We start from the raw sequence: 27,060 nt of genomic DNA on the forward strand, positions 1-27,060 counted from the left end.
CTACCACTACTCTGGGCAGCCTGTTCCAATGCCTTACCAACACTTTGATGTTGTCACTTTCTATATCCTGAAAAGGTTTATCAAGTTATAGGAAGCCTCAGGATAGGACCTAATGCCCAGCGTCAGCTGCCCAATGCCCCCACATCTAATCATGCTGCAGGAGCCCATATCCAGGAGTCCCTCTGGTGTTGGTGCTTGCTGGGAGCACCTCACCATGGGTGTGATACTGCAGTGCAAATGCTCCAGACAAGCAGGTGGTTACAGCCCAATGTCACTGCTACACCTGCTCTGAAAAAAAAAGAAAAGATAAGAATAAGATCTGCATGCTGCATAGCCCCTGTTCTCACCTGCCCCAGCAGTGACACTGGACAGGTCACTGGGAGTCTGGGACCTCAAGCCAAGTTTATCTCTGGAAGATGCTGAGCTGCAGAGGTTGTCCAGCCTTTAATTTGAGGGAAAGAAAAACTGTTATCTCATTTTTGAGGACTAATGTCCTCTTTTTCTCATTTTTCTCCTTTTTGTCCTGAAGTTCTCTTCTTTTGAATCTACAGGGCTAAATTCTGCCCTGATGTAAATCTCTGCTGATGTAAATTGGTGTGATCTTGCAAAAATCATTGGAGTGGCTCTGGATTTATGCTGGCTGTTAGTGCGAGCAGGGTTTGGCGCATGGCATGCAGTGGCCATAGCTCACTGTGTCGTGCTCTGCATTTCCAACCAGCACTGCAGGTGACAAGCAAATCCTGCTGAGAGGCGAGCCGGTCCCTCTTGAAGCATAAGAGGCTTCCCTTGGATGTCTTTCGTGTGACCAAGTGAGCCAGCTGGGCCGCAGTTTTGGGATGGACACTGTGGAAAGGTTTTAGCCTGTGGGGTCTCACAAATGGGATGGAAAATTTTCATTTAATACTTTTTTTTTTTTTTCTTTCGCATCTCACACATTAGGGAAAATAGGAGAGAGCATTTGTAGCTGCTATTTCCCACGGGTGCAGTATAATATATACAGTATATGCCGTGTGTGGCACAGGGGGATGAGTCATACCCATTCGTGACTCTTTGGTCTCAGTGCGGGCCAGGATGGACTGCACCTGCTGCAGGGGGCTCTCCCCACAAGGTGCACTCCCCAGGTATTCTCTGGGTCTGCTCCCACACCATAGCACCCTGTGCTGCTCACCCTGCTCCAGGGTCGGGGTGGGAGAGGCTCTGCATTTCCATTCATTCACCCAGAGGGGCCAAATGTGTTGGCTGCAGAAGCCATCCATGCGGTCCCAAAGCCGCAGTGATCATCTATGTAAGTGGCTCCTGTCCTGTCATCCTTCCTCCCCTCTGTGCTTTCTCCTCCACCTCAACTGCATTACGGATAAAAGGGTTAAGAGCTCACTTGGGCCCCCTGCTCTGAGAGAGGGCAGTTGCAGTGTTGTATCTAGACCCAGCGAGGATATATATAAATTCCCTTCGTCTCTTCGGATCTATTTATAGCACGGCAGGCAGTGGCAAAGGCTCTCCTCAAGGCTTCATCTCCTACAAACAGTCTTCACAGACAGCAGAGAGATAAATTTAGCACACGAGATTTCTTAAAGAGCCAGCAGCTCTGCGGGGCCACGCGCCCGCCCCGCTCAGCCCCCACCCCTGTACCCCCACAACTGCACTCTCCCACGGATGCCTGCACCCACCTTCCCCCCACCGCCCCCTCTGATTTGCTGTCCTCTCACCCCCTTCCTGCTCTCTTTCTTCTTTCATTGATGTTTTTTCCGTTTTGCTTCTTTTTGTAGTGTTTTTTTTTTTTTTTTTGGCTGGTTAACCATCTCATCCTTTCTTTTTTCTTCCCCCCAGCCCCCCCCTTTTCTCTCTCTCCCCATCCACAGGGCTCAGAAGATAAAGCTTTCTCGTTAACAGTTCACTGGTTATGCCTACATAGTAAAAACTGTGTAGCTTGATTAATGCCTTCCAGATGGTTAATTGAAAAAAAGAAGGGGGGTGTGGGGTGGGGGGAGGGAATGCACCAATCTCTCCCCCCTTTTCAGCACTCTGCACACATACACTGCACAGGAAGACAACTGCATTAATGGGTGAGGGGAGCAATAAATTTCAGAAATGGGGGCAGCCTGTTAAATTCAGGGCTGGCAGTTAGTGGCTGAATTGCTGTCTCCCTGCTTTGTGCCTGCACCCCACCTGCCCCACTGCAAAATGCCCCAACCCAGAGAGTGATGCTCCTTTGTGTGCACCATGTAACACACACACACCCACAAGCACGTGAACCCTCCACATGTACTGTGTGGCACTGACACCCCTACAACAACCCCAGCCCTCTTTCTCTCCCTATATTTATTTTCCTAGGGAATGCACACATATACATACATGTCAGGTGAATCTCGACCATGGAATCTCTTGCACAGGAGCGAATCTGTTAGTGGAGCCACCAGCACACAATGCAAGACAAGGAGGGCAGTGAGTGTGATGGAGAGGCACAGATAAGTGAGGGCTAAAGTGGGGTTCTTGGGGCAATTTGGGAGGAAAAAGGTCACTGCAGGACAATGCAACCAATGCTTTTCTGTTCTATGGACATGTGCCCTCAGCCTCTCTTTCACAAGCTGACATCTCTCTCCTCTCCCCACTTTGTTCATAGCTCTGCCTACTCCCAGTTTCTTTGTCTTTCTCCTGGAGAGACAGAGGAGGAACACCAATCCCTCCTCACCCTGCTAATAGAGATACTGCCTTGCTGACGTGAGTCACAGAGGGTGTAAGCCATGCAGTTGAGGGTGAGCTGCATCCAGCCCCCCGCACACCTCCCTCCACCCTCCCACCGTGGCTCTCCCTGGTTTCCAGGGAAACAGCGGCCCCAAATGCTGCCTGACTTTCACATCTGCCTTTCATTTCTCCTTTTTAAAAAAATAATCATTATTGCTATTCTTTTTTTTTCTCCCATCTTCTTTCAGGATCACCACCACGGCCGCCTGCATGATGGACCTGCGGAGGTACCCGCTGGACCAGCAGAACTGCACGCTGGAGATTGAGAGCTGTGCGTATGCCATGCAATGCTGACCCACCCAAGCCAAGTCCTCCCACCCTGGGGCTGCCTCTTAGGGCTTTTAAGACCACCCCTACCCAAGGATGTCCCTTAGGGCAGGACTGGGCTCCCTAATCCAAACTCCAGCCCCAGGGTGAAACACTCAGGAAAATGGAGCTCTGACAGCAGGCTAGGCACTTTGAAAATCACTCTCACTTTTGGGAGGGTGGAGAAGGCTATCTCAGCCCTAAGAGAACCCTGAGAAGCACGGTGCCTTCAGTGGTGATTGAGCCTGCTTTTTGCAGGAGGTGGGAGCAGAGCCCGCAGCCCCTCCCCACCTGGATTTTCCTTAAACTCCCATGAAAAGCCTCCCTGAACATCGTGGCCAAGGGAGGTCCAGCACTCCCTCATAAAAATGCACTGCAGTATCCCCACAGGAGCGGTCCAGAGCAGCAGATCTCACAGTAATGATGATGCAGCTTCAGTGGTGATTATCAGAGAATTGCTTTTTTCATAAAAGAAGTCCCATGGCATCAGCAGTCGGTAGGCACAGCACTGCCTCCCCAGCCTCTTCTCTGCCAGGCAGCCCTGGTTCTGCTCAGGATGTGTGGCGATAGCAGCTCTTGGCGTGGCAGGTAATAGGATGTAAATGAGGTCCTCCTGGAGGCAAATTGCATGCCATTTCTGGCACTCCTTCATATTTTGTGAACAGTTTACAGTACAACCAAGAAAACAGAAGGCAAAGAATTACCCACAGTTCCCCATCTTGCGATTTTGTTCTTAATGGGACATGTCAAGCCAATTTGTTAGTTGAAGTTACATTTCCTTACAGTATTTCTAAGATCCACGCTGAGATGAAGAGACTCACGGTTTCCTTGCTAAGAGCCTTTGTCTCTCACACTCACGCATGCTGGAAATCCTCAGGGCTCCATTTTGTTTGTTTCCTCATCCATAGAACTTTGGAACAACACTCCTCTCATGCCTAGCTTAAGAAAAAAACAACAGAATGAACGCAAACAGAAAACCCCACCAAAACGTGGTGCAGGAGTGTTGGGTTTGTAGAATCATGGAATCATAAAGGTCAGAAAAGATCTCTAGTCTAATCATCCATCTTCCACCAATACTGCTGCACAGTGGAAGAGTACAAGAATGGTGGTAAATAGGTAGGCAGAGGTTATCTACAGGAAAAAACTCTCCAACTCTGAGGCCTTCAGTCCAGATGGAAAATGTTGAGGCTTGTCACCAGAACTCCACAAAGGAGCAATCTCCAGAAAAAGATACTGCTTTAGCAGTGGTCAGCCCTTAAATGGAATCTAGGAGAGGTAGAGTCAAGCTCCACCCCCTTTGGGGAACACAGATGAATTACCTTCACCTGTGCTCCCACAGCTGACCCGACACTTGCCTCAGATGGTTAATAAGAGGTTCAGGCTGCAATTAACAGTTTCCCATACAATTGTCTACTAACTGCATCCCTCGGTACATCTCCACAGTTCTTCAGCTTCTCCAGAGATGGTGACTGCACTGCCTCCCTGGGCATCCTGTGCTACTGCCTCACTGCTCTTTCTGAGAAGAAAGCAGCAGTGTGCAGCTGGGGTTTCCTTCCCTTAGCAGTGTGTTGAACTTACCTGCAGGGGATAAGCCCATACTATGATTGCCTGGTGATCCAAGCCCCTACCCCCAAACCAGCCCTCATTCCATGACTCCCCTCCTGACTGTGTGCCAGCACTCAATAAAAAAGTGATGAGGCCGGCAACAACCAGGCCATTCATCTGGCATCTTAAGATGTTGTATCAATACTTCATGATATTTCAGGTTGAAATGACTTTCTGAAAGTTGTTTTGCTTTTTAAAATTAAAGTGGAAACTTGGTTTTCTTTTCTAAAGCTGCAAATCAAAGTGGAACATTTATTTTTAGACTGAGCAACCTTTCCCTTTAGAACCGCTTTGAAAAAAAATGGCTTCTTGAAAAACGTTTGATTTCTTATTGCATAATAACAGAAAAAAAGATCGGTCCCCAGCATCAGCAGGTCATAGGATGAATGGGATAGAGCTAGTTAACTGTGAGGTATCCTAAAATTAGTTACTGTAACTTGACATTTTCATTGCTGATCAGGAAGTAAATTTGAAGTCACTGCTGTTAAATTTGTGGATGATGAAGATAGCAGTCTGCGTGGCCTGCTCGCTGCACATTTGAATACATCCCGATTTGAATACATCCATCCTGAGTACATCTGAATACAGCTAAATGCGGAGGTCTGTGGCTGGGTGAAGTAGCCAGGCTGCCAGACTGAGGGACGAGACTTGCACGAGCCCAGATCGCAGGAAGCAATGGAGGGATCACAGCCCCGAGATCACTGCTGGAGGCTTTGTAGCAACGCTCTGGCACAGAGGGCTGGAGCAAGCCTTGGTTATATAAACCAGGGGAGCAGTGACTCAGAGCAGGGAATCGATTGGCCTCTGCATGTGCCGCTGGTGAGACTGGGAAAGGGGCTCTTTCTAATTTTGGTTTCCATAATTTAGAAAGGAAGTTGAGAAATCAGAAGAGGTTGAGAAAAAGATGCTAAAAAGCATTCAAGGGCTGGAGCAGATGTTTTGCAGTTAGGAACTGAAATAGCTCAGCCTGTTTTGTTTACTGCAAGGGAGGCGGAGAGGTGACTTGTTTACAGGCTGGGTGCACCTCTGCAGAGGGTGGGAAGGACTCTGTAACCACAGAGCAGCCACTGGTGTCTGAAGTTCTGAGCCTGATGGATTCAGATCTGAGCTCATACACACTGTTAGCTGTGAGGCTCTGAGCCACGGGAGCAATGCTTTCCATGCTTGGCGTCAGCACCTTGCTCTAGGACAGGTGTACAAAGGTGGGGTAATGAGGCACCACAGCAACCTGTGCCACCTCAGGGTCCTTCTGATTCCCTGAGCTCATGGGTCCGAGTGCTTTACCACAGTCATCCATGGAGCAGAAGCTGCCACCAGGGAGGAGGTGGAGGCCTGGCTTGATTGATTTATAGCAAAACAGATCTGGTATAGCACTTGATAACAGTATTCCACTTTTTTAGCATCGGTGAATAAGCACAGTAATGACTGAGAGCACAGGACGTGGGCTTGGAGGCTACAGATTCATCAAATAATGCAGTTTGGAAGGGACCTCAGGGTGTCATAGTCCAGCCCCCAGCTCAAAGCAGCATTGGCTGTGAGACCAGAACAGGTTGCTCAGGACTTTGTCCACCCAGGAGCTGCAGCATCACACTGTCCTCAGAAGTTCAGCCATAAGCAATGGGAATCCTTCGCCCTTGAGGCCAATTTGAATTATTCCTTCTCCTCTATGGTGCATTCAACAGCTCTTCGTTCCCATGCCATCACTAATAAACTGGTGCTGGCCTCAGTGGTGGCTCCCTGAAGCAGATGTCGACCTTGCTGGGTGTTGCTAGCCAACCGCCTCTACTGCCAGAGCTCATAGCTGAGGCTGACTGCTGTGCTGCAGTGTAGGTTGTAAACACAGGCTTTTGGGGGGCATAGGTGAAGATCATTCTCTGAATAAAGCTTTGCAGTGCTGTACCAAAGCTTGTGCATATCACAGTCCTTGTCTGAGCACAGATGTGTTCCCATGCAGCTCCATGCTTTTCTTAGAATAAGAGGCTGCCCTGTGTCCAGAAACAGTTGTGGTGCTGCAAAACACACTTTGCCACAAGCAGCACTGTGGAGATCAATCCTTGTACGCAAGTGCGGTGGGCAGGATTGTGATCAGCACACCAATGTCAGAGGAGCTGCATGTTTTCATCGGCCAGGCCTTGTTTCAAATGAGGCTGAAACACCTGGGATATGGCTGTGGGCTTCTCAGTACCCACAGCCTGTGCAGCCCTGCCTACCTTGTATTGTATGGGATTAAAAAGCTTAAGGCTGTGCCCTCGGCTGAGGTGACCTCTGAACAAATCCATTACCGTGAAAAGTAAGGAATGAGCATTTGTCACCAGCTGAATTTTGCCTACTTTCTTCTTCCCTCTGTGCTCTTTCCAGCCAAAGCTTGTCAAAAGCAGCCCCCAGTCTCAGAGGCTCTATGTGCTTCCAAATTGTGTTTAAAAGAGGGAGATGTACTGATGCTCAGATTTCTTCTCAACATCATTGTAAATCTTTTTCTCTCTGGGAATCCTTAATACTCAGGGGCTCTGTTTACCTGGTCCACATCAGAATGTATTGTGATCTCCCCCTTCTGGTAAAAGGAGGCAGCTTTTAAAAAGCAAAATGCAATGTTTTGTGCATTTGATAGCAGCTTCTGATGCACAACTCCCTGTCATGTTAGCCATGGATATTATGCAGCACGAGTCAAGACTTAATGGACCATATCCCACCTTTTTCTCCTGAATCCTAACCAGAAGGGGGAGTTCTGACCAATTTTTTCCTCTCCTTCTGGGGAATGTACTGCCCAGCTCAGCTGAAAGAAATGACGTCAGCAAGGAGGGGCTGTGCTTGCTGTCTGGTGGTGTGGGCTTTCCTTCAGATCCTCTTCCAAATCACCTTAGAGAAAATGGGGAAGTCCTTTGCTTCAGCTTGTCAGCTTAGTTTTCTCTCTGTGCTTTTCCACCTCTGCAGATGGTTACACGGTTGATGACATTGTCTTCTTCTGGCAAGGAAATGATTCTGCTGTGACAGGGATGGAAGTGCTAGAATTGCCCCAGTTCACCATAATCGAGCAGAGACTGGTCAGCAGGGAAGTGGTCTTCACCACCGGTGAGTTTCTGCCCTAGAGATGTGATGGAATTCGAAAACCTTCTGTTGATCTAGGTCAATGTGGCTGCTCATCTGATTTAGATTCTGAGGTACTAAATTAGGATCCAGGCTTCGGGCCTTATTCATCTAAAAGAGCCATCTTCTGTACCCACCTAATCTGACTCTTCAAAGACTTGTGGGATCGTTTTTATTTTTATTACAGTTGTTTTCATTTCTTAGTTGAAACACCAGCTAAATCTAAAACAGAACCTCCTTAGAAGGTTCTCAGCCTTTTTCTTGTGTTTACGTGGTTTGAAACTGGCTCTCAAAGTCAAAGTAGGTGCAAGAGTAAGAAGGAGAACATTTCTTTCAAACAGCAAGTGGTCTATGGCCCATCTGCGTAATGCAACAACATCTGGAGAGAACACCTTGGACAATTCAGGGTTTGGATTTTTGTTGCTGACTTCATTTTGATCTGGTATGGAGTTCACTGCCTAAGTGGAGTGCCACACATGTTAAATTGGATGATTTTTGAAATGCCACGAAGTAACAGCCAAAATCTGTCCATGGCAGTGGCAGATGGGGATACTGTCACAGTGGTACCTCAGTAAACATGCCAGGAGCAGGGTCCCATTGCAGCATTAATATAGACATCTACAAGAAGCCATGTTCATTCCAAAAGAACTTTGCAATCTGGATGGATATGACCTTAAAAAAAAAAAAAAAAAAAAAGGGATTGGTGAAGTACTCCATTCAAACTGCATAAATAGTATGCAGCAATGAGAAAATATAACCTCCATTCCCCAGTCTTCCTCCCTGATCATTACAGACTGTTGTTCTCTTGTTAGCCTAGCTGCCAACCCACAATTACACTCATATTTCAGTCTGTTGTGTTGCTTAGGGATGGAGGTGAAAAGGAGGAATGTCTTGGACTTTGTTTCACAGCAGTGAGAGGGTTGCTGCTTCGTCCCTGTCAAAATGACTGTGCTCCAGTGGAAGAACTGTAAAAGTACTTGTTGTCACCATCCTCATTAGATTTCCTAAAAGATTAGAAGGAACTTGAAACAGAAAAAAGATCTACAGATTAACTAATGGTACTCCATTTGTGTATGAATTTGCCCAGTCTGACCATAACCCAGTTTTAGAACAGCATGGGAAAAATACTATTCATATCTTCATTGCTGTTTGGAGGAAAAACTAGAATATGAAACAACGGAAAATGATCTTACTGCATCCAGATAAAGGGTTGAAGTCTCCTGTGCAAGCCCACATCTTATTGACACAAACCATAACAGCAGTTTCAACTCGGTACTGAACAGATGTTCTCCCATGATGTCTGATATAATACCGTAACTTGTGTAGAGCTTCCTTTCTTCCTAATATTCTGAGCCAATTGAGCAGACTCTGAAGAGACCCCCTTCTCTGCTTAGTCTGTAAAATCTAAGGGGAAAAAAAAAGAGGAGAGATTCCTCATTATCACTGCCTCTTGAGAACATTTTACAAATAAAAGCTCCTACTATAAATACAACTTTGCCTTCCTCTCAGACATCTCCCTTTAATATCTCATTGACAGGTTCATACCTGCGTTTATCTTTGAGTTTCCGAATTAAGAGGAACATTGGTTACTTCATCCTGCAGACTTACATGCCATCGATCCTCATCACCATTCTGTCCTGGGTATCCTTCTGGATCAATTATGATGCATCTGCTGCACGAGTGGCACTGGGTAGGTACCTTTTCATTATACACTGAAGAATACGAGATCTGAGGGAGACCAAACAGGACAGTTCTAAGAAAGAAAAGATATTTTTCTTGATGAAGTAGCATCTAAACAAGACAGATAGTTCTGTCAAATTTGTCATCCTGAAAGAATGACATTTCCTCACAGAATAAACTGCAAGTTTTTAGCCTGAAGTGTTACTTTCTCTGGAAAGGTCGTAAACTCCCAAGCTTGGGTCTGTATTATTTGAATCAGTAAAATTACAGTATAGATTTCTGTGGGAAATTTGTTTCTCTATACCAAAGGTATAAATGGTCACAGCTTCTCAGATGCATGAGACTATGACATGCTATGAACCCACCAGTTCCCTCACTCCAGTTAGTACTTGTTTTCTTAAGAAGATAAGTCTGAGCATCTCTTGTTTAATAGGTGAGCCGAGAGCAGGTTAGTTGGATGATGTGACTGAAGACCTTCATAACCAAATAAAATGTGGGACAGTAAAGTAAAAGATTTTCTTAAACATATGCTCCCCTAAATAGGGATGTTTTCCTACAAGAGGAAAAAAAAAGATCTTTTAAGCAACAGAAGGGAAGTGGGGGTGGATTGCAGATGAGGTTTTTGAAAAAGGAACAGGAGAAAAGTGGGGTGGCTGGCATATCAGAGTGGGGCTATGCAACATGATAGGAAGTTCAAAGGAAATAGGAGAGGCAAGGAGGGAAGGTTTCAGTTGTGGTAGGAAAAGGCTCTGGTAAGGAACGGAGCACAGGTAAAGACTGGAACATACAGAGAAGGCTGGGGACTTAAATTAGCTTTAGAAGGCAGAACAGTGGTGGTTTGTACAGAGACGTATAAAATAAATGATTTGTCTGTGCTTGTTTGGAGAGGCTGTAGCAAAAAAATGGAAAAGAGGAACATGGTAAATTAAAAAGGTAAGTTGCAATGACAAGAGTATCATTAGTGAGAGTAAAAAGATCACAGTAGACATTGCTAGACATAGTAGACATAGCAGACTCACAGGGAGAGTACAAGCAGAAGGGTGGACGTGAGATGCACAGCTGTTGATTTTCAGCTGACATCTGGATTCAAAGGAGACTACAGAAGAAAAACACTGTAGATCAGAACTGGAACAGCTCTCAACGAGCCATTCCTGACAGCTCTCTATCTGACTTGTTCCTAAGAACCTTCAAAGAAAGAGAATCTGCATCCTCCTCTAACCACTCTGCCTCTGGATTTGCCTGCTCATAGAATCAGAAATCCCCCCTTTTCCTCTATTCTAAATCTCTATTGCAATTTGTCTGTCTTTGGTGGAAATGGAAAACATTTTATTTCCCCTTAATTTGCACCAGACTTCTGGGTATTCAAAAATTATTGTTGTACCTTTCCTCTGTCTGCTCTTCTGTGAACTGAAGACTATTAGCTCTCTAAGCCTTTTGCTGGGAATGACACTATAAACAATAAAGATGATGGGAAAACAGGACAAGCACAACTCCGGGATGCACAGACAGATTTGGGAGCAATCACAGTGGAGGTAGGGCTAAAAAATGAAGAGCAAATTAAAGTAATGTAGAGTAAGAGAGCTAAAAACAAAGAACTTCACCTGGAACGTGGCCAACAGAGAAGAGGAGGGAAGACATTTGAGGAAAAGGAAATCAGTGAAGTAGTAACAAAAACATGGCAGCTGAGATTGAGAAGAGTGAAAAGAAGACTAGGTCAAAGAGACAGAGTTTCTGTTGCAAAGGAAGTAGGAAGTCCAGTTGCTACTTTCTGTAGCTGGCAGAAGGCTGCTGAAGTGACAAATCTGCAGCCATTCTAAGAGTTTACAGGCCAGAGGCTGAGAACAAACTGAAGGAATGAAACTGAGAGCATAATCATGATGCACTAAGCTCTTGGAGACCAAGTAGACTGGGTAGATGGTCAAAGATTTAAGACACAGGAAATATGAGTAGACATAAAAGGAGAACCATGAGAGCCGTGAAAGGAGCTCAGATAATTGAAGTAGTGGGTGGGTGGTAGACCTGGTGAGAGAAAGGTAGGAATTGATGGAGTCAAGGAAATAGACACCTTGAGGCAGGTAAAAGAAGAGAGAATCATGAAGTGGGAGTCTCTTATCTCCTTCTCATATTTATGGCATCAGAAAATCACAGCATATTAGAAACTCATGTCGAGGATAATGAGGCATTCAGTAGTGCCCAGGGAATTGTGATGAGTTCATGAAGTAGGAAGGATGGAGGAGAAAATTTGAGAGACTGAAAGCAAAACTGTATATTTCCTATCACAGTGAGTGAAAGAAGGATGATCAGGGAGGACTCGGAGAACTGAGGTTCAGAGAACACTGATCCACATTGTCTTGATTCTACTGAGTTTTTACATTTTCTCCCACTACTGATAGCTTGTTTATTTTCTGCAATGGGCAGCTGATCTTAGAATAATGACAATTTTCTTCCCAGTTTTGCTTCTTCCAACCCTTCTGAGGTTCGGTGCAGATGGGAGAAGAGATGGGGAAGCTGAGATTGGAGTTTCAGGAAACCACCCCACCTTGATAACAGAACACCTACCCTCTTCTTACAGGGGTCACCACGGTACTCACAATGACTACCATCAACACTCACCTGCGGGAAACTCTCCCTAAGATCCCTTACGTCAAGGCTATTGATGTTTACCTCATGGGCTGCTTTGTCTTTGTGTTCCTGGCACTTCTGGAATATGCTTTTGTCAACTACATATTCTTCGGACGAGGCCCCCGGCAGCAGAAGAAACAGAGTGAACGGATCAGCAAGGCCAACAATGAGCGCCATCGTTATGAAGAAAAGAGGGTGAGAGAGCAGGTTTGTCCCCTTCTTTCATTGTGGCAGGAGAATTCAAACTCTCCACTGTTCATTCAGTCCTGGATGAGCTGTGGAGCAGCTATCTCTTCACCACAAGAAACTCCAGTTCCCTTGTCTTATAAACATAGATCTACTGAAGTTTGCAGACAGATGCCAAGAAGGATCTCTTCCCATTGTTTACTGGGAATTTTTCTCCTTGACCATTTGGTCATTATCCTCAAGCCAGTCTCATCAGGATCATCTTCTTGAAAGGGCAGGTGTACCCTAAGTTACCCTTGTGCCTTTTGGTCCTACCCTATTGGCACAAAGACACTGATTCACTCACAAGTTTGCTGAAAGCACAGGCTCCAGCCTGTGGGCAACCAGCATCAATGGGTGACCTTTGCAAATGCAGAAGTCCAGGTTCAGAGCCCACTTACAACCCAAAGACCAGTATCAATATATGGAAAGCAATTCAAAACCATCCCTGGTAGTGTAGCTGTGCACACAGTGCACAAGACATCCATGCTAGCTTTCTCTCTGTCTCCTCTGTTCTAGGTTGACCCGTATGGTAACATTCTCCTCAGCACTCTGGATATGAACAACGAGCTGTTGGCCACGGACATGATGAGCAGCGTTGGCGACTCTCGAAACTCTGTCATGTCCTTTGAAGGCTCAGGAATTCAGTTCCGCAAGCAGCTGGCCTCCCGGGATGGATTTGGTCACCACCCAACCCTGGACCGCCATGTTCCACTGACCCACCATGCCGCAGCCCGCAACCGTGCCAACTGCCGTCTCCGTCGGCGGTCATCCAAGCTGAAGCTCAAAATCCCAGACCTAACAGATGTCAGCACCATTGACAAGTGGTCAAGAATCATTTTTCCAATCACCTTTGGATTCTTCAACCTTGTTTACTGGTTGTACTATGTAAATTGATGCCTGCAGCCTCCAAGAGAGATAGGGACAGACACTCAGACAATGACAACACAGGAGTGTTGTGGTCTTTTGGGTTTGGGTTTTACTCTTTACTATCATCATTTATTCCTTTGGTTCATTAGAATTATTCTAAGCTTACTCTTCTCTTTTCAGCACATATAGAACCACGGAGTGTTGGGGGGCGGGGAAAGGGAAAGAAAGGTATACGGGAGGGGATTGATTTCAGGGAGGGATGTGTTTGTCTTGATTTTGGTTTCCTGCTGAAGGACTTAAACCATTGTTTAAAAAAAAAAAAATCAAAAAAAAAAAAAAAAGGAGAAAAAAAAAAAGAAAAAGGATAGAAAAAAGTGAAAAATAACAAAAAAAAAAAAAAAAGAAAAAAGTATTAAAAAGGGGCGGGGTGGGAGGGAGATATAAAGAAATTGAGTTAAAAACTGGTGGGGGGGGATAGGTTATCTTTGGCTGTGCTCACTAATGCACTATCCTCACTTCCATTTCACTACTGAACTTCATAATTTCATCTTTCTCTTCTCAGTATTATTATATTTTTTTAAATCTTTCTTCTGTCACTGTTCCCAACTCCTTCATGTCTATTCCTTCATGGATTCATGAGATAGTGGGGTTTCATCCTCATGCTATGAGATTTCTTTTTTCTCTCTCCCTCTCTCTTGCTTACAAGCCTAAAAGAATCTTTTAAACCAACAAATAAAAAGAATATTTATTTTGGAAGAGCTGGGAAGGGGGGAGGACAGGGCAATTATTTGGGAGGGAAGGGGCAATGTGGGGCATAGGGGGGGTGGGAGGAGGGAGCTTATCAAAAGCAAAGGCACATTTGCAAGTTGCCTTTTTCCACCTTCAGGAGTTTGCAAGCTGTTTTTCCTGTGTGAATGAGTGTGTGCATGTGAGACGCATCTGGGAGTGTGAAAGTGTGGACGTGGATGTGTGTGTGCAAGCATGTTTTCTGGGGAGGGGAGCAGGGGAGGGGGGTTTTGTAATGTCTTTTGTAGAAAGAGAACACAGATGACATTTAACTGGCAATGTTCTGGGGGGGATAGCAGGGTTTTGTTTGCTCATTGCAACTTTGCGAACTTGGAGTCCTAGCTTGTACTAGAGACACAGGGCTGGGGACAATAGATTGTGCAAATACACTTGCTGAGGAGAGAGAGGGTTTTGGGGATCAGCAATGGGATGATGCCATTGTCCACTGCTGGCATCGGATCTAAGCTGGTTTTAGTCCTGAAATGAGGGCTTGTTCCTAATCATTTCCACCCTGCATCTTTCTTACTGAGTTTTGGGAGAAAGGCAGTTACAGGACTCTGCAAACTCAGCCATTTCCCCTCTCTACCTGCTCTTTGTGCCAGACGAGGGACTTCACACTCCAGCCCACCAAATGACCATAGCCTACAGCAAGGTGCAGGAAGGGGTGGATGTTTTTTTTAACTCTGTTGTATTTCAGGATGAAAATATCCAGAATACCCAGAATATTCCATTTCCTAAGAGCTTCAGAAGCAAATGGCGATCTACCACCCTCTAATATGTTCTGCTTTTATATGGCCTTGCTTTATGTCTGTTAAACCACGCAGAGAAGAGCACCTTGTGTCCCTTCCTGCAGAAGATGCAACTAAGGATGCAGTAGAGTTCTATGGAGCATCGTCCCTCTGGAAGACAGTGGTCTTCAAAGACTGGGCAGAATGAAGGTTGCAGTGAAAGTGCTGAGCTTGTCAGTGCTTGTGGAAGCCCTTAAGTCTGTAGTAGCTTCCAACTGCAGGCACATGTTATTAAGGTACAAAAGGGTACTCCTTTTCCAAAGGAGCCAGTGACTTTCAGATAAATCACTGAATTATTGGCCACTTGGGCAATCACTGATGACTGATAATCTCCCTTACAATGTTAATAAAAGCCATGAAAATAATAAATTCACAAGTGCAAAACTTTAACCCTTGGGTCATTCTGCCATTCATGAAATTACTATGAGAACTTTTTTCTTACCTGATGGAGGTTTTCACATGCCAGCCACACACACACTGCCTTGAATCCAAACACCCCTTTATTTTACTGCTAGCATCCTCTTCCTTTCTCTTAAGTTCCCATTGTTTGGAAGAGCAAAGTGATTCTCTGAGACCAGGGAAACTCCTGTTTGTCACAGAACAGGTGCATCTAATGCACGTCTTTTCATTTACTAATTTGTGTCTGTACAGTGCTATGAAAATGTGAATTACTACAGGCCTGAACTAGTAATACTGAAGTCATAGAAAGTGTTGCCTTCACTTGGAGGAAGCAGGATCAGGGCTCATCAGAGTGATAAGTATTGTTGTTTTTATATCAGTTATGTGCTTTATGCATTTTCTACTGTTAGACTCCTAAGCATAAAAGTAGAACATCCATCCTTCTCACTCATCCCCAGTCTCTGTCTCCCTCTCCCATGTTCATGCATGCACACATTCAGTCCAGGCCTCGCTGGGCTCACCAAGGTGTTAGCACAATTGTTAAATCAGGCTTAGCTTCCCAGCTGCCCTACAGAACAGTTTCTTGCTGGTTTCCACATTCAGGAGTGATACTGTTGAAAATAGGTTTTCTTGATGCTGCAGTTTATTGCTGATATGCATCTGTACAGCAGTAAGTGTGAAGAGCGAACAGAACTGGATGGTAGGACTAGTGCTAAATCAGGTAGTTTCTTCTGCCTGATGTGCAGGAAGTTAAAGGTTGTCCAGAGGAGACTGTTCCACTTTCTAGTGGGAAAAGGCTTTTAGAAGTTGTAATGGAAGTCATAAAGTTGTATTTTATGACATCAGCAGTATAATGTGGTAATATGTGTGCCAGAGGGAGGCTGCCTATCAGCAGGTTTGGCCTTTCAGGGAAGTCTAACCTGCTGATGGGTCAGTAAATACAGTATCAAAACACTTACCCTTTATATAAGGGATTGCAATGTAAAGGGTGGCCTGCATGACAGAAGGGGGAAAAAAAAAAGGCAGTTCTAAGAAGCCTGTTAAGACTGGAGGGGGAACAAATAGCCATGTGGTGAGAAATGATGAAGCTGAGGGAGATGACTCAGGAACTCCAGTGATTTGATAGCTGTAGTAGAAACCTGACCAATATATGGTAGGAGTTAGGCACCCAAGTGTGCCCTCAGCTGCTCCCAAGGGCCAACAGAGGCAGCAGCACACAGATATGATGGAAAGCCCACCTCTGCTCTTTGCAGTTTGGGCAGTGAGCCCTGCATGGGATTGTAGGGGGGTTCCTGCCAGCTGCTGACCAACACTGTCCAGCACAGCAGGTAGAGCCCGGGGCCTCCAGCAGCTGGAGATCAGGCACGGGGGAGGGTTTGTTTTTACTTTTCAAGTCTTCAATCAGAGATTGAGTCCAGAATTTCATAGTGACAATCCAAAAGCTTTCCAGGGAAAAAGCACTGCTCAGATGATTTCTTCACCTGCTGGGATTTGGAGCCAGACTCTTTTGCTATTGCCTCGGTTCTCTGTTGGCTGGGTTCTCTTTCTTATCAGGAGTCATCCTAATTTCTCTCTGAATGTTTCTGACCTGTCCTTGCCAGGCCAGTTTTATTTCATAGAGTCTGTCTTTGTATATCCAGACATCTGGACTTTTCAGTCCTACACAATAATCTTTGCCAAAGAGTGTGCGGTCAGGACTTCTCACAGTTCAGGAACTGCCTTATAATTTCTGGTGACATGGCAGGATGGAGAACAATTGAGTCCTGTAAGTCAGATGAGTAATAGAATATGTGGTCCTGGACAGGGGGGAGGGAAGAATGATGGAGGCCTTTAGAAATGCCCTCCTCCAGGACCGAGGTGGCACCTCCATTTTCCCCCTCCATAGTAAACCGTATCCACCCTAAGAAAGGCAACAAATCCAAGGGTTGTTTTGGGGTCCAGTGATTCTGAAAGGAGACAGTGGAGAAAAAAAGAGTTTTACTCAAACTCCAGGCTGAGAGGTTTCAAGCCGTCACAAACATAAGGAAAGACATGAGCCTTTGATGGGATGGGTACAAAGATAATGTTGTTGGAAAGCCGGAGGAGATTTCCACTCTGTAGCTTGTGTGCATGCTGCTGTCCACCTTCTCTTCATGAAGCAGCAGAGAGGAAAAAGTATAAGTGCTACTCCAAAATGGAGCTGCATCTGCCTTTTGCTACAGTGGCGCAGGAGGCAACTTTGAAAGGAGCTCGTTTTGTTTGCTGCTTGAGACAGGGTTGCCTTTTGTTGGGTCTTGTGTTTTTTGTCAGAGAATGTAAGCTGAGCATGAGGGAAACTCCGGGCAGCCTGAGGGGGCTGGGCTGGAGGAGAATGTTTTGCACCTTTCCCATGCGTAACAGCCTAACACAGGTATGTGGAGGAGGAGGAGGAAAAGGAGAAATAGAAGTGAAATCTCTCTCAGGATATAAATGGCCAACACAACCCTATCACTTCATATTCTGATACTGTATAGTGCTGTCACTCAGGGACCTTTAGGAACTAGGACCTTGGGACTGTAATCCTACCTGTCCCCCTCCTATCCCCCCTTCACCTTCAGTACTGAGAACTGAAGAGAGAAAGAGCAGAACAGGAAAATAAAAGCCCTGGTAGCAAACCCCTGCTATTCCACGGGTGAAAGTAAAGCTTTGGTTACTAAGATAAAAGGAAAATGTATACCTTTATATTCATGTCTTCAAGCATAAACCAGCCCGTAGTGTATATAGGATAAGTTCACAGTGCATGAAACAAACAGGACTATAGGTCTTAACTGGCATCCAGCTTTCTTGCATGCACATCTGACACCATTCCAGCAGCTTATGTCTTGCAAATAAGCAGGGAACCTGCCAAGGCTTGGCGCTTCCTCTGTCCAATGGACAGCACATCCACTTCCCAGAAACAGAGCCGTGTGAGGACCTGATTGGGCCAGTTTGTTTGACCAGATCTGCTCCAGAGGCTCTGGCGTGAGGAGATAAGGAGTGGGGGAGGGAGTTGGTTTTGTTTTCCTTTTTATGGAGAGAGTGAAAGGGTTTTAAATCTCTGAACTGTTATCAAGCCGAAGTGAAACCTCTGGAGCTGTGCAGACCAAAGGACAGTAGTTAGTGAAATCCTACTGGAGAGGATGAGATGAGGTAGAATGACCTAGAACTTCAGAGATGATTAGGAGAGAGACTAGTAGAAGTATACGTGCAATACAATAGGTTTGAAAAGCCTAGAGCACTGGAAACTGGGGACCTGCAGTGAGCCAGATGGGCTGGGTGCAGCTGCAGGCAGCACTCAAGGAAACCCAGCCACGGCAGCAGTCCCTGGTGGACAGAGACCGCAGACTCTGGGAGGTGGTGAGGTCAGGAATTGGGAAATAGAGGGAGACTCGTGGTGCTCTGCCTTCAGAATGAGCTTAGTCCCTCTAGGCAGGGACAATCATTTGCATCTGGACAATGTTGCAGGAGCTGGGCTGGGATATGCAGAGAAGCTACCACTGTCCCAAACTGGGGCAATGGCTGGGCTTCACCCTGATGTCAGAGATAAGAAATAACCAGGCAAGAAACGCTGTGCAGGTTACCAAACGCTTTCTTGGAGATGAGACTGGGCTTACCAAGCAGGGTGGGATATCTCTGCAGAAGTCATGGAGACTGGGTTGGGGGCATGGGTTGGGTGAGAGATGTGAAACCTATGTGTTGGACGCAGTACCTAATGCAGATGCTGGGGGGGAGGGAGGAAGGGTGGGAGAGAAGTGGGGAGGGGAGTGGAGACTGGGAACGAGAAGATGTATATAGTGTTGGGGCTTGGTTTTTATTCTTTTTCATTTGGTTTTAGTTTGTTTGATTGGTTGATTGATTTTGTTGAGGTTTTTTTGTTGGTTCGGGTTTTTTGTTTGTTTGTTTGTTTTTGTTGTTCTGTTTTGTTTTGGTTTTTTTGGTTTTTAAAATAAATGTTTGATTTCTAATGTCTTGATGTAAACCAAATAAAAATGGTTCTGTACATTCAGAAGTAAAGAACAGCTGAAAGGTGACAAACATAATAAAGAAGCACTGTCCTCCAGGTTGATACATTAACACCATTTCCCAGATTTTCCCACAGGGATTGGAGGGTGAACCTGTGCCTGCACAGAAGTGCAGCCCACCAAGATGGTGACCTTAGGGCTGGTTCCCTGATCCACCTCCAAGAGCAGTAAAGAAGGGGTGGGCAGTAGAGGTGGAAGTTATGTTGTATGAGTAACTATTCAGTGTTTGATCCCACCATTCCTGAAGTCAATGAGAGGAGGTTGTGTATTAGACCCTAATCTCTTGCACATTTGGCCTCTTCCTGGAGAGCCAAACTGTACTATTCCTTACTGTATCCTGGGATGTAGTAGTGAAGGGATGAAAATGATATCAGGTATCAGTTGTATAAATGAAGTAATGCACGTGGAGTAAAGGCAGTATGAGCCTGAACAGTCTTGAAGTACTGCTGTTGCTGATGCTGCTTTCTGCCTTGTGATTTGGTCTAGGGTGACAAGTGCTAAGAAATGCTCAGCTGCTGACAAGAGTTATCAAGGAAGCCGTCAATGTTGACAGACTTCTCTTAAGAATCTTTGCAATTCAATAGACCTTTGTCTGCAAGTTTCTGGCTGTTTGGGAAGAGATGGTGAAAGATGGATTTGGAAGAGAGAGTGCAAAGCAGAGACCTTGAGTTAAGCTTAGCTATCTGTTTTAGTGGCCACTGGACTTGCAGAGAAATATTCTTCAGCAGAAGAAGCACAGAAGGTCAGAAGTGCAAATGAACAGGCTCAAGTTTATGGCATTGACTGATTTTGGACCAAGGGACAAATGTTGGTTTCCATGCAACTTCCAGTTAGCAGAAATGAGTGATAGTGGAATGCCATAGACAATAATGGTAGTGGGTCTGAGACCTATAGGTAAACCTCTGTATTATAACCAATCTTTGTCAGGGCTGGGAAGAATGCCAAGGGTGAAAAACAAGATGAGAAACTGCTTGTCTGTTTTATCTTAGTGTTTTGGAAAAATAGAGGACAGTCCTTTCTCTGTGGGGAGAGTGTGGTTTCTGCAGCCAATAAATGTTGTATTGTTTATTGCAGCAAGGATAAAAGGAAAATCTTTGTATGGAAGGTGGACCATAGGGAAGTCTCAATTCTCTTAGGAATGGCCATTCTTCAACAGTAGGGCTTCTCTCCACTGCGACTGCCACTCCAGCTAGAGTGTGTCAGCATGATGCAGGCCACACAGCCCTGACTCAGCCGTTCCTGCTGGTGAACAGCAAAGGCAGGATTTGTGGGTACACAGGAACAGGTGTTTTTTGCAGAGAATAAACAAGAAGTTGTATGAGTTCCTGCACCACAGTGTGCTCTGCAGCAGAAAATCATGGGGGAAAAAATGGCTCCATCCAAGGTCTGCCATCATCATCTCACTCTAGAGGCACTGAATCTGCCATCCCACACCTCTTAATCTCAGCTCCATGCTAAGGACTGTCCTGCTCCCATCTGAAATAGTCAGAGCTTGCCAATGCCAGAGACTTTGACTGCAATGTTCTTCTCTGGGTATCTTGTCACGTGGCTCCCAACTCCCAGCTGCATAGAACACCCTTTGCAGAACAGCCTTGAGTCATGTTGAGCCAAGTGAGGATGATTTGGGGACAATCAGGCTAGGAGAAGCCAAGTCAGCAAGGGAGGAAAACATGATTGCTATTGGTGTCATGCAGATGGAATTTGGGGAGTGAGACAGGCAATGTCCTGTTTTTCAGCATGAGGAATGCACTCTCTCAGGCTGGCAGAGGCATTTCTCTCCTTGTTATGTATTCCACTAGGAAATGATGTGCTTGGTTGGTCCTTCCTTTCTCATCACCACCCTCTGGCTGTTCCCAGGGCTGTGGAGCCTGCACTGCTGCAGCACCAAGCCTTGCCAAGGTAATGACCATTCCCAATGAGACCCAGTGTGGTCCAGTGGTGATTCCTCACTGCAGCAGTGACTACCACACAATATCATGACATGTCAGGTGTCACTCCAAGAAGGAGGCACACCTTGTGAGAGAACTTGTGCTATTGTTGGCTGGCAAAGCTTAATTTATTTCTTCAAGGATGGCATACAACAGGCCCAAAGTTCTGGGCATTGTGCCACCCCGTCATAGGGACACCTGGGTACCTATTAGGGATGTTTTGAACAGGAATTTGTCTTTTGCTGTGCAGCTTCCAGGCTGTTAGAGATCTAACCAACCTCAAGCCCCACAGATGTGGAGGTAGAAATGGGGGAGATATGCCTCAGAGTGTTTCACAGGAAGATACTGGGCATAAATCTGAGGTTCAGCTAAAAGGTAGGTGATTTTGAAGGAAGTTTTTGTCAAGGGGGAGATGAGGTTGCTCCAGCCTCCAGCTTCCCACATTTCAAGAGCATTGAAGCAAGAAGGAAAAGGGCAAAACTGAGGAACAGGGTAGGACTAAACTCATGCAGTGCCTCAATCCAGAAAAGCCCAATCCCGTGCTCACCTCTGAGCAGGGGATCAGTCCTGATGACTACTCATTTGTTTAAAATCATAACTGGCTCTGACAGCTTCACCAGGTTGGGGCCAATGTGCTTGACAGACCAAAAGAGATGATCTCCATGAGCAAAGCCCTAGAAAGGGTCAGCAGATGTCACAGAGAAGAGTTTCTAACACTTGGAAAGACAAATAGCTAGGTACTAGAGAAGAAAATGGGAAATCTGAGAATAGAGAGACAGAAGAGTTACCAGGAAAATACCACCTGTAGGCAAGTACTCATGACCCCGCTAGAATGACGTTTGACCAATCTACAGAATTTTTTCTCTCCATTGCCTGGCATGTCATAATATTGTGTCTTTGTGTGAAATCACATCCCCTTCCAGAGGTGAAACTATTTTCTGAAGAACAAATGCCCACTCATGATGTGCTTCCCACAGGGATGTTAAGCTAAGAGGGATGAACGCAAACAAGATTAGACCTCTAAGTCTGGGCCAGGAAAGGCTAGACCATTTATGCCAATCTATCATCCTCTCAAACTGCACTCATCCATCTTCCCTTCAGTGATGAAGAAGTGGCAACATCTTCTCTAACTGGGGATGTCTTATGTGGCCAGAATTTCAAACAAAATCCTAACTGAACAACAGTGACAACAGAACAGGGAGATCAATGGCGATGTCAACATACATTATCAAAGGGACTGCTGTGAACCATCTTGACATACTCTGAGTGGCTGCGTTGCATCCTGTACAGCATTACAAAAACAAACAGAAGGAAAAAAAAAAAAAAGAAAAAAAAAAAGAACAACAACAACAAAAGAACAGACCACCCATTTTTTATGTTCTTTAATTTGCATTTTCTGCATGAAATAAGACCTTGATCCTTGTCTTTTTTCACGAAAGCAGGTTCTGCTTTAACTAATGTAAAAAAAAGAAAAAAAGAAAAAAAAAAAGAAAAAAAAAAGGAAAATAATGTTTCTATAGCAAAGTGATTTAGATGTAGAAATTTTTGTAAAAAACAAAAACAAAAACAAAAAACGGTGGGGGGGGGGGGGGGGGGGAGAAAAAAAAAAAGAGGGGGGAAAAAAACAACAAAGAAATAAAATAAAATGACCTAAAGAGCCATCTTTGTCTACTCTACAGGTGGGAAGGTGTGATTGGTGGGTGGCAGTCCCTGCTCTCATAGCCATCCTGTGCCAGATGGAAAGGAGCTGGAGCCCATTCTGTGCCACGGGATGGCTTCCAGGACAAGCGTGCTCACCAATTACAACTGGGTGCTTTCAAAAACTGTCTCCTTCTGTCTTCTTCTAGGTAGAGTGAGCAGGAGGGCAGGGGGAAGGACGGGCAGGGCCAAGGGGAGTTGCCTTGCTTTCATTCTGGGGTTTAGTTTGGGGTATTTCTGTTCCTGCAGTGACAGTTTTTGAAAGGCGACGGTGAACAAAAGTAAAAACAAACTTGAAAATAGTTTACAATTTTGTACAAACCATCATAAATATAAACAACAAATGTTTTTTTAAAATGATCCATGCCAGTGCCAAAATAATGTAACGTGTACATTAATTTCTTCTCTTTTCTTTTCTTTCTTTCCTTCTTTCTTCTTTTTTTCTTGAAAGAAAAAGTGTCAAAACACTAAAAATATTTCTTTTTTTTTTTAAAAAAAACAAACAAACAAATGTATGTGCACATAAATGTACTTGAAAGTTGTTCATTATCAATTGGTTAGGAATCTTTCTTGGGCTTTTGGGTTTGCTTTCTTTTTTCCTACCCAGGACAAGAATAACATATAACAAATACAACCTTTAAAGGAGAACTTTTTCTCTGCCGGTTTGAATACAAGAGATTTCCATTTTTAAGGCACTGTCTTTAGTCCAATGAACTTGCTACCCAGAGCACTCTAACTTGTCCTGAACTTCACAACAGAACTCTTATTACGCCACTTAAAATGTGTGTCTGAAGGACTTTGCTACAACTTAAGCAAAGTTTTCTACGTATCCAAGTATCCTGCTCCATTGTACCAAGAACTGGATGCACACAAGCTCTATGCTTATTGCCCAGAACAAAGGGAGAAAACAGAATAAATCCTGAATCTTATTTTTTTGCTATGGGGTAACTTACTTTGATTTTAAGGAGTAAAAAAATCTAAGCTTTTAAGTCTTATTTCCACAAGCAAATTAAGTACTCAAGCATTGCTGGACCTTTTCATGCTAACCAAAAGTAGCTGAGGCGGTATCATTTTCAGAACTGACTGATGCAAGGCATTGAAATACTTCACTGAAATCCATTAATAGGCTGAGTCTTAAGCTCCAGACATCTTAGCTTAAAAGATTTGGCCTCTTGAAGTCACCAAGAAGATTTGAATGTGCAGATAAGGATGTACAGAGAGGCCAAGGTGCTACGATTTGTCTCTCAGGGCTGTGGAAACCCTGAGCAGTTTGATGGGGAAGAGGGAATGTGTGGTCCGCCATAATCGTGGGTGAAACGAGAAAGGAAGCTTTCTCTTTTGCCTTTGGATCTTTTTTTTTTTCCCCACTGAGTCCAAAGCCCATATCTGATATAAAATCATTACCTTACTTTCTTCACATGTGACAACTCAACTCACAACTCTCTCACAAGCCATTAGGGCAGTCCTCACAATCAAAAACCCTGAAGCCCTGCTGAGCTGAAAGGCTGCACACACGTGTCCTTATGCCCCTGACACCCTCTCCTCTTGGACTTCCTTCCCATCATCCTGCTTAAAACTGAAGCTCTTTGAAGCTGAACAACCAGCCCTCAGTCTCAAGGGTCCAAACACTTTGAGGGGCTCAGCCTCCCACAGTTTGCTCACCAAAATCATAGATGGACAGCTCAACCTAGAGGAATTTCCCACCCAATCAGAAACATAAAAGCCAACTACTTGATCAATTTAAAAGAGAAATAGCAAGTGGGCAGTATCTGCAGTGTTAATGGTTAAACAATGGGAGAATGAAGAAGAGGGAAGCAGCACAACATAAATCTTTTAGAGCTGTGGTGGTGAGTTACAGTTCCTGCTAATCTACCACTCTGGAGAGGTCTGTGATGCTTTTTTCCTCCTGCCTTCATTTTATTAGAGATAACAGTGCATACATTTAGCTGCTGGAAAAACTACTTCATCTTCTTGTCTCATTTAATTTGAAGTAAGATTTTAGTTCTGTTAATCTCACCTTGCTTCCCTGTTCTCTTCTGTTTAATCTATTGTACCCTGGGTTTCCATGGCAAGATCTCACACTGCAACAGGGAAAAGCATTTAATGATTTCTTCCTGTCGTGGTTCAGCAGAAGATGCTAATAATCCCTTCATAACCACAAGCATAGGTCAGAACCACCCTAGATACCCATTCTCTACTCTGTTATGAATAATATTTTGTCTAGATTAGAATTCTAGCAGTTGTACTATATTAATCCACGTCCACAGTAAGTCACACCTAATGTTCCTGGAAGCTCAGATAAGGCAGCTGTACAGCAACAGTCAAACACCCCATTAAATTCAATACATGTCTACATATGTTACAGGGTACTGAAAGAATTTCTGCTGATAACAGGTGGCATATGGCAGCATTAATTGTGCTGACCTATTAAACATTCAAACAGTGTCAGAGATCCACACATTCAGAAGTTTTAAACATCCAGGCCCCTCTGGCTTTTCAGTGCTTTGGGGACTTAAGTAACATCATAATACATAATATTACCCAAAGTTTTAAAAAGCATCAACACATTTATAGGAAATACAACAGTGGACTGACCTCTGAAAGTTTGGCTGGTGGCGAGAGGGCAGAGCTCAGCGCACTGCTCTGCCAGCTACCATGCGTTAAAGTCAACATATGCCCTCTTAAGCTGGAGAAAGAAGAGAGTCTAAAAAAAGAGCTGTTTTAGAAATCTCAGATTGATTTCCGTAGCGCATGTGAAATCATCGGTGTCAAGAAGGTTTCAGTTTTTGTTGATATATCTTTGGAGCATTCGTGTCCAAGAATAAATTATGTTTTGAGTCCTATCAACAAAATTTGCATTGCAAAATTTCAGGCAGGGAAATGAAGGAGGGAAATTCAGAAAAACCGAGAGCAAAACAGCGACTAAACTTCAGTATTTACTTTTAAGGCAGCCGAAAAGCATTTCATTGGAGTTACTGCAATTTCACCTTTTTTTTTTTTTTTTTTTTTTTTTTTTTTTTTTTTTTGAATTTTTGAATGGAAAAAAAAACAACCAACCAAACAAGAAAAACTGACAAATGTTGTCCAGCCAGTTGTGTTGTGAAGTCTCATCTAATAGACTTTGTGCTGGGAAACCAATGGAAATCACGCTCTCCCTGGGCATACAGAGTGGATGTTACCCAGCCGCAGCCCGACTGCACAGGTTGAAGGAGCCTCAACATTCTGCACCGGCTGTTCGGGTCACACAGCATTCCCCCAGACAATACACTTCTCCAAATGAGGGTGAGGCTGAAGCTGCCGTCTAAATCGGGCACTGTGTCAACAGTTTAAATATTTACTGTTCCATGTGCTCTCACCAGCCCGTGGGAAATGCAGGATCAGACAGAGAATTCAACCTTGAATACCACACGTGGATTTCTTCCCCCAAGCAGGGCCACTCTGTTACAAATAGCCATGACATAGTTCACAGACGCTTCCACAGCCAGCTCTGTCACTCTGCTCCTTGCACCAAAGACGCTGTGTAGGAAGAGAAGTCTCTTCTGTGACTGCAGGGTCTGCCTGGGCAGGCTGCTGCAAACATGAGGCAAAAGAAGTTTGGCATCCTGCAGCTTGTCTGCTGGAGGGCTGAAGGCATCTCTGAAGATGGGAACCTGTTCCCTCACAAACAGGTAGGTGACGTCTGGCATCTTGGCCAGAAACAAACAAACAAAACCTAAACAAGGCAGCTAGTGTAAGTATGGCTGGCAGGACTGAACTCCCCAGCAACACACAGCTGCCAAGTGCAACGTCAGGGTCTGCACCAGCTTTGGCTGATGGGTTGAAGCTTTGACATCATTCTAAGCACAATGCAGGAGTCTGGCACTGCAATAACAAAGACACAAATATTGATAGCAAGGTCTGTAGCTGGAAAAATTCTCCAGAGGAGCTCCTGGTTTAAAAAATGATTTAAGTAAGCTGTTCTAGACACTGGTTTTGAATGATCATCTCCGTTTGAGGAATGAAAATTCTGCTCTGATAAACTGGATGTTGAATACCACTCCCATTCATTTTCTGTGCTTACAGATCCTAAATCAGAATTTAGAAGAGCTTCCATAAAGCTACTTGCACTGTATCAAGGAAGGTCATAACTTCAACCTGTACCTATGATGTGGTAGAAAGGTTTTCCTGCCCCTTTCCCCTGTACTTGCAGTGTGTGACAATACAATAAAATTCAGCTTTATCCTTCACACCTCTCTCTTAGGAGACATTATCATGTAAACACGCAAGACCAATTAGAAAAATAATTCACCGAAATAAGAAGCAATATCA

General features: G+C 44.7%; 1 protein-coding gene across 2 annotated transcripts in view; it reads left to right on the forward strand.

The window, feature by feature from the left end:
• LOC140252291 (gamma-aminobutyric acid receptor subunit beta-4) overlaps positions 1-13,445 on the forward strand; it is a 67,210-nt gene extending 53,765 nt beyond the window's left edge. The window contains exons 5-9 of one of the 2 annotated variants that reach the window (XM_072336788.1): positions 2,931-3,013; positions 7,585-7,722; positions 9,275-9,427; positions 11,990-12,246; positions 12,784-13,445. In XM_072336788.1, coding sequence (XP_072192889.1) covers positions 2,931-3,013; positions 7,585-7,722; positions 9,275-9,427; positions 11,990-12,246; positions 12,784-13,161 — 1,009 coding nt within the window. In that variant the 3' untranslated portion in view covers positions 13,162-13,445. The remainder of the gene's footprint in view (positions 1-2,930; positions 3,014-7,584; positions 7,723-9,274; positions 9,428-11,989; positions 12,247-12,783) is intronic. The other variant, XM_072336789.1, reaches the window with a different exon arrangement.
• Positions 13,446-27,060: the final 13,615 nt, after the last annotated feature.

Source organism: Excalfactoria chinensis, chromosome 4 (assembly GCF_039878825.1).
Source record: "Excalfactoria chinensis isolate bCotChi1 chromosome 4, bCotChi1.hap2, whole genome shotgun sequence".
NCBI classification, from domain to species: Eukaryota; Metazoa; Chordata; class Aves; order Galliformes; family Phasianidae; genus Excalfactoria; species Excalfactoria chinensis.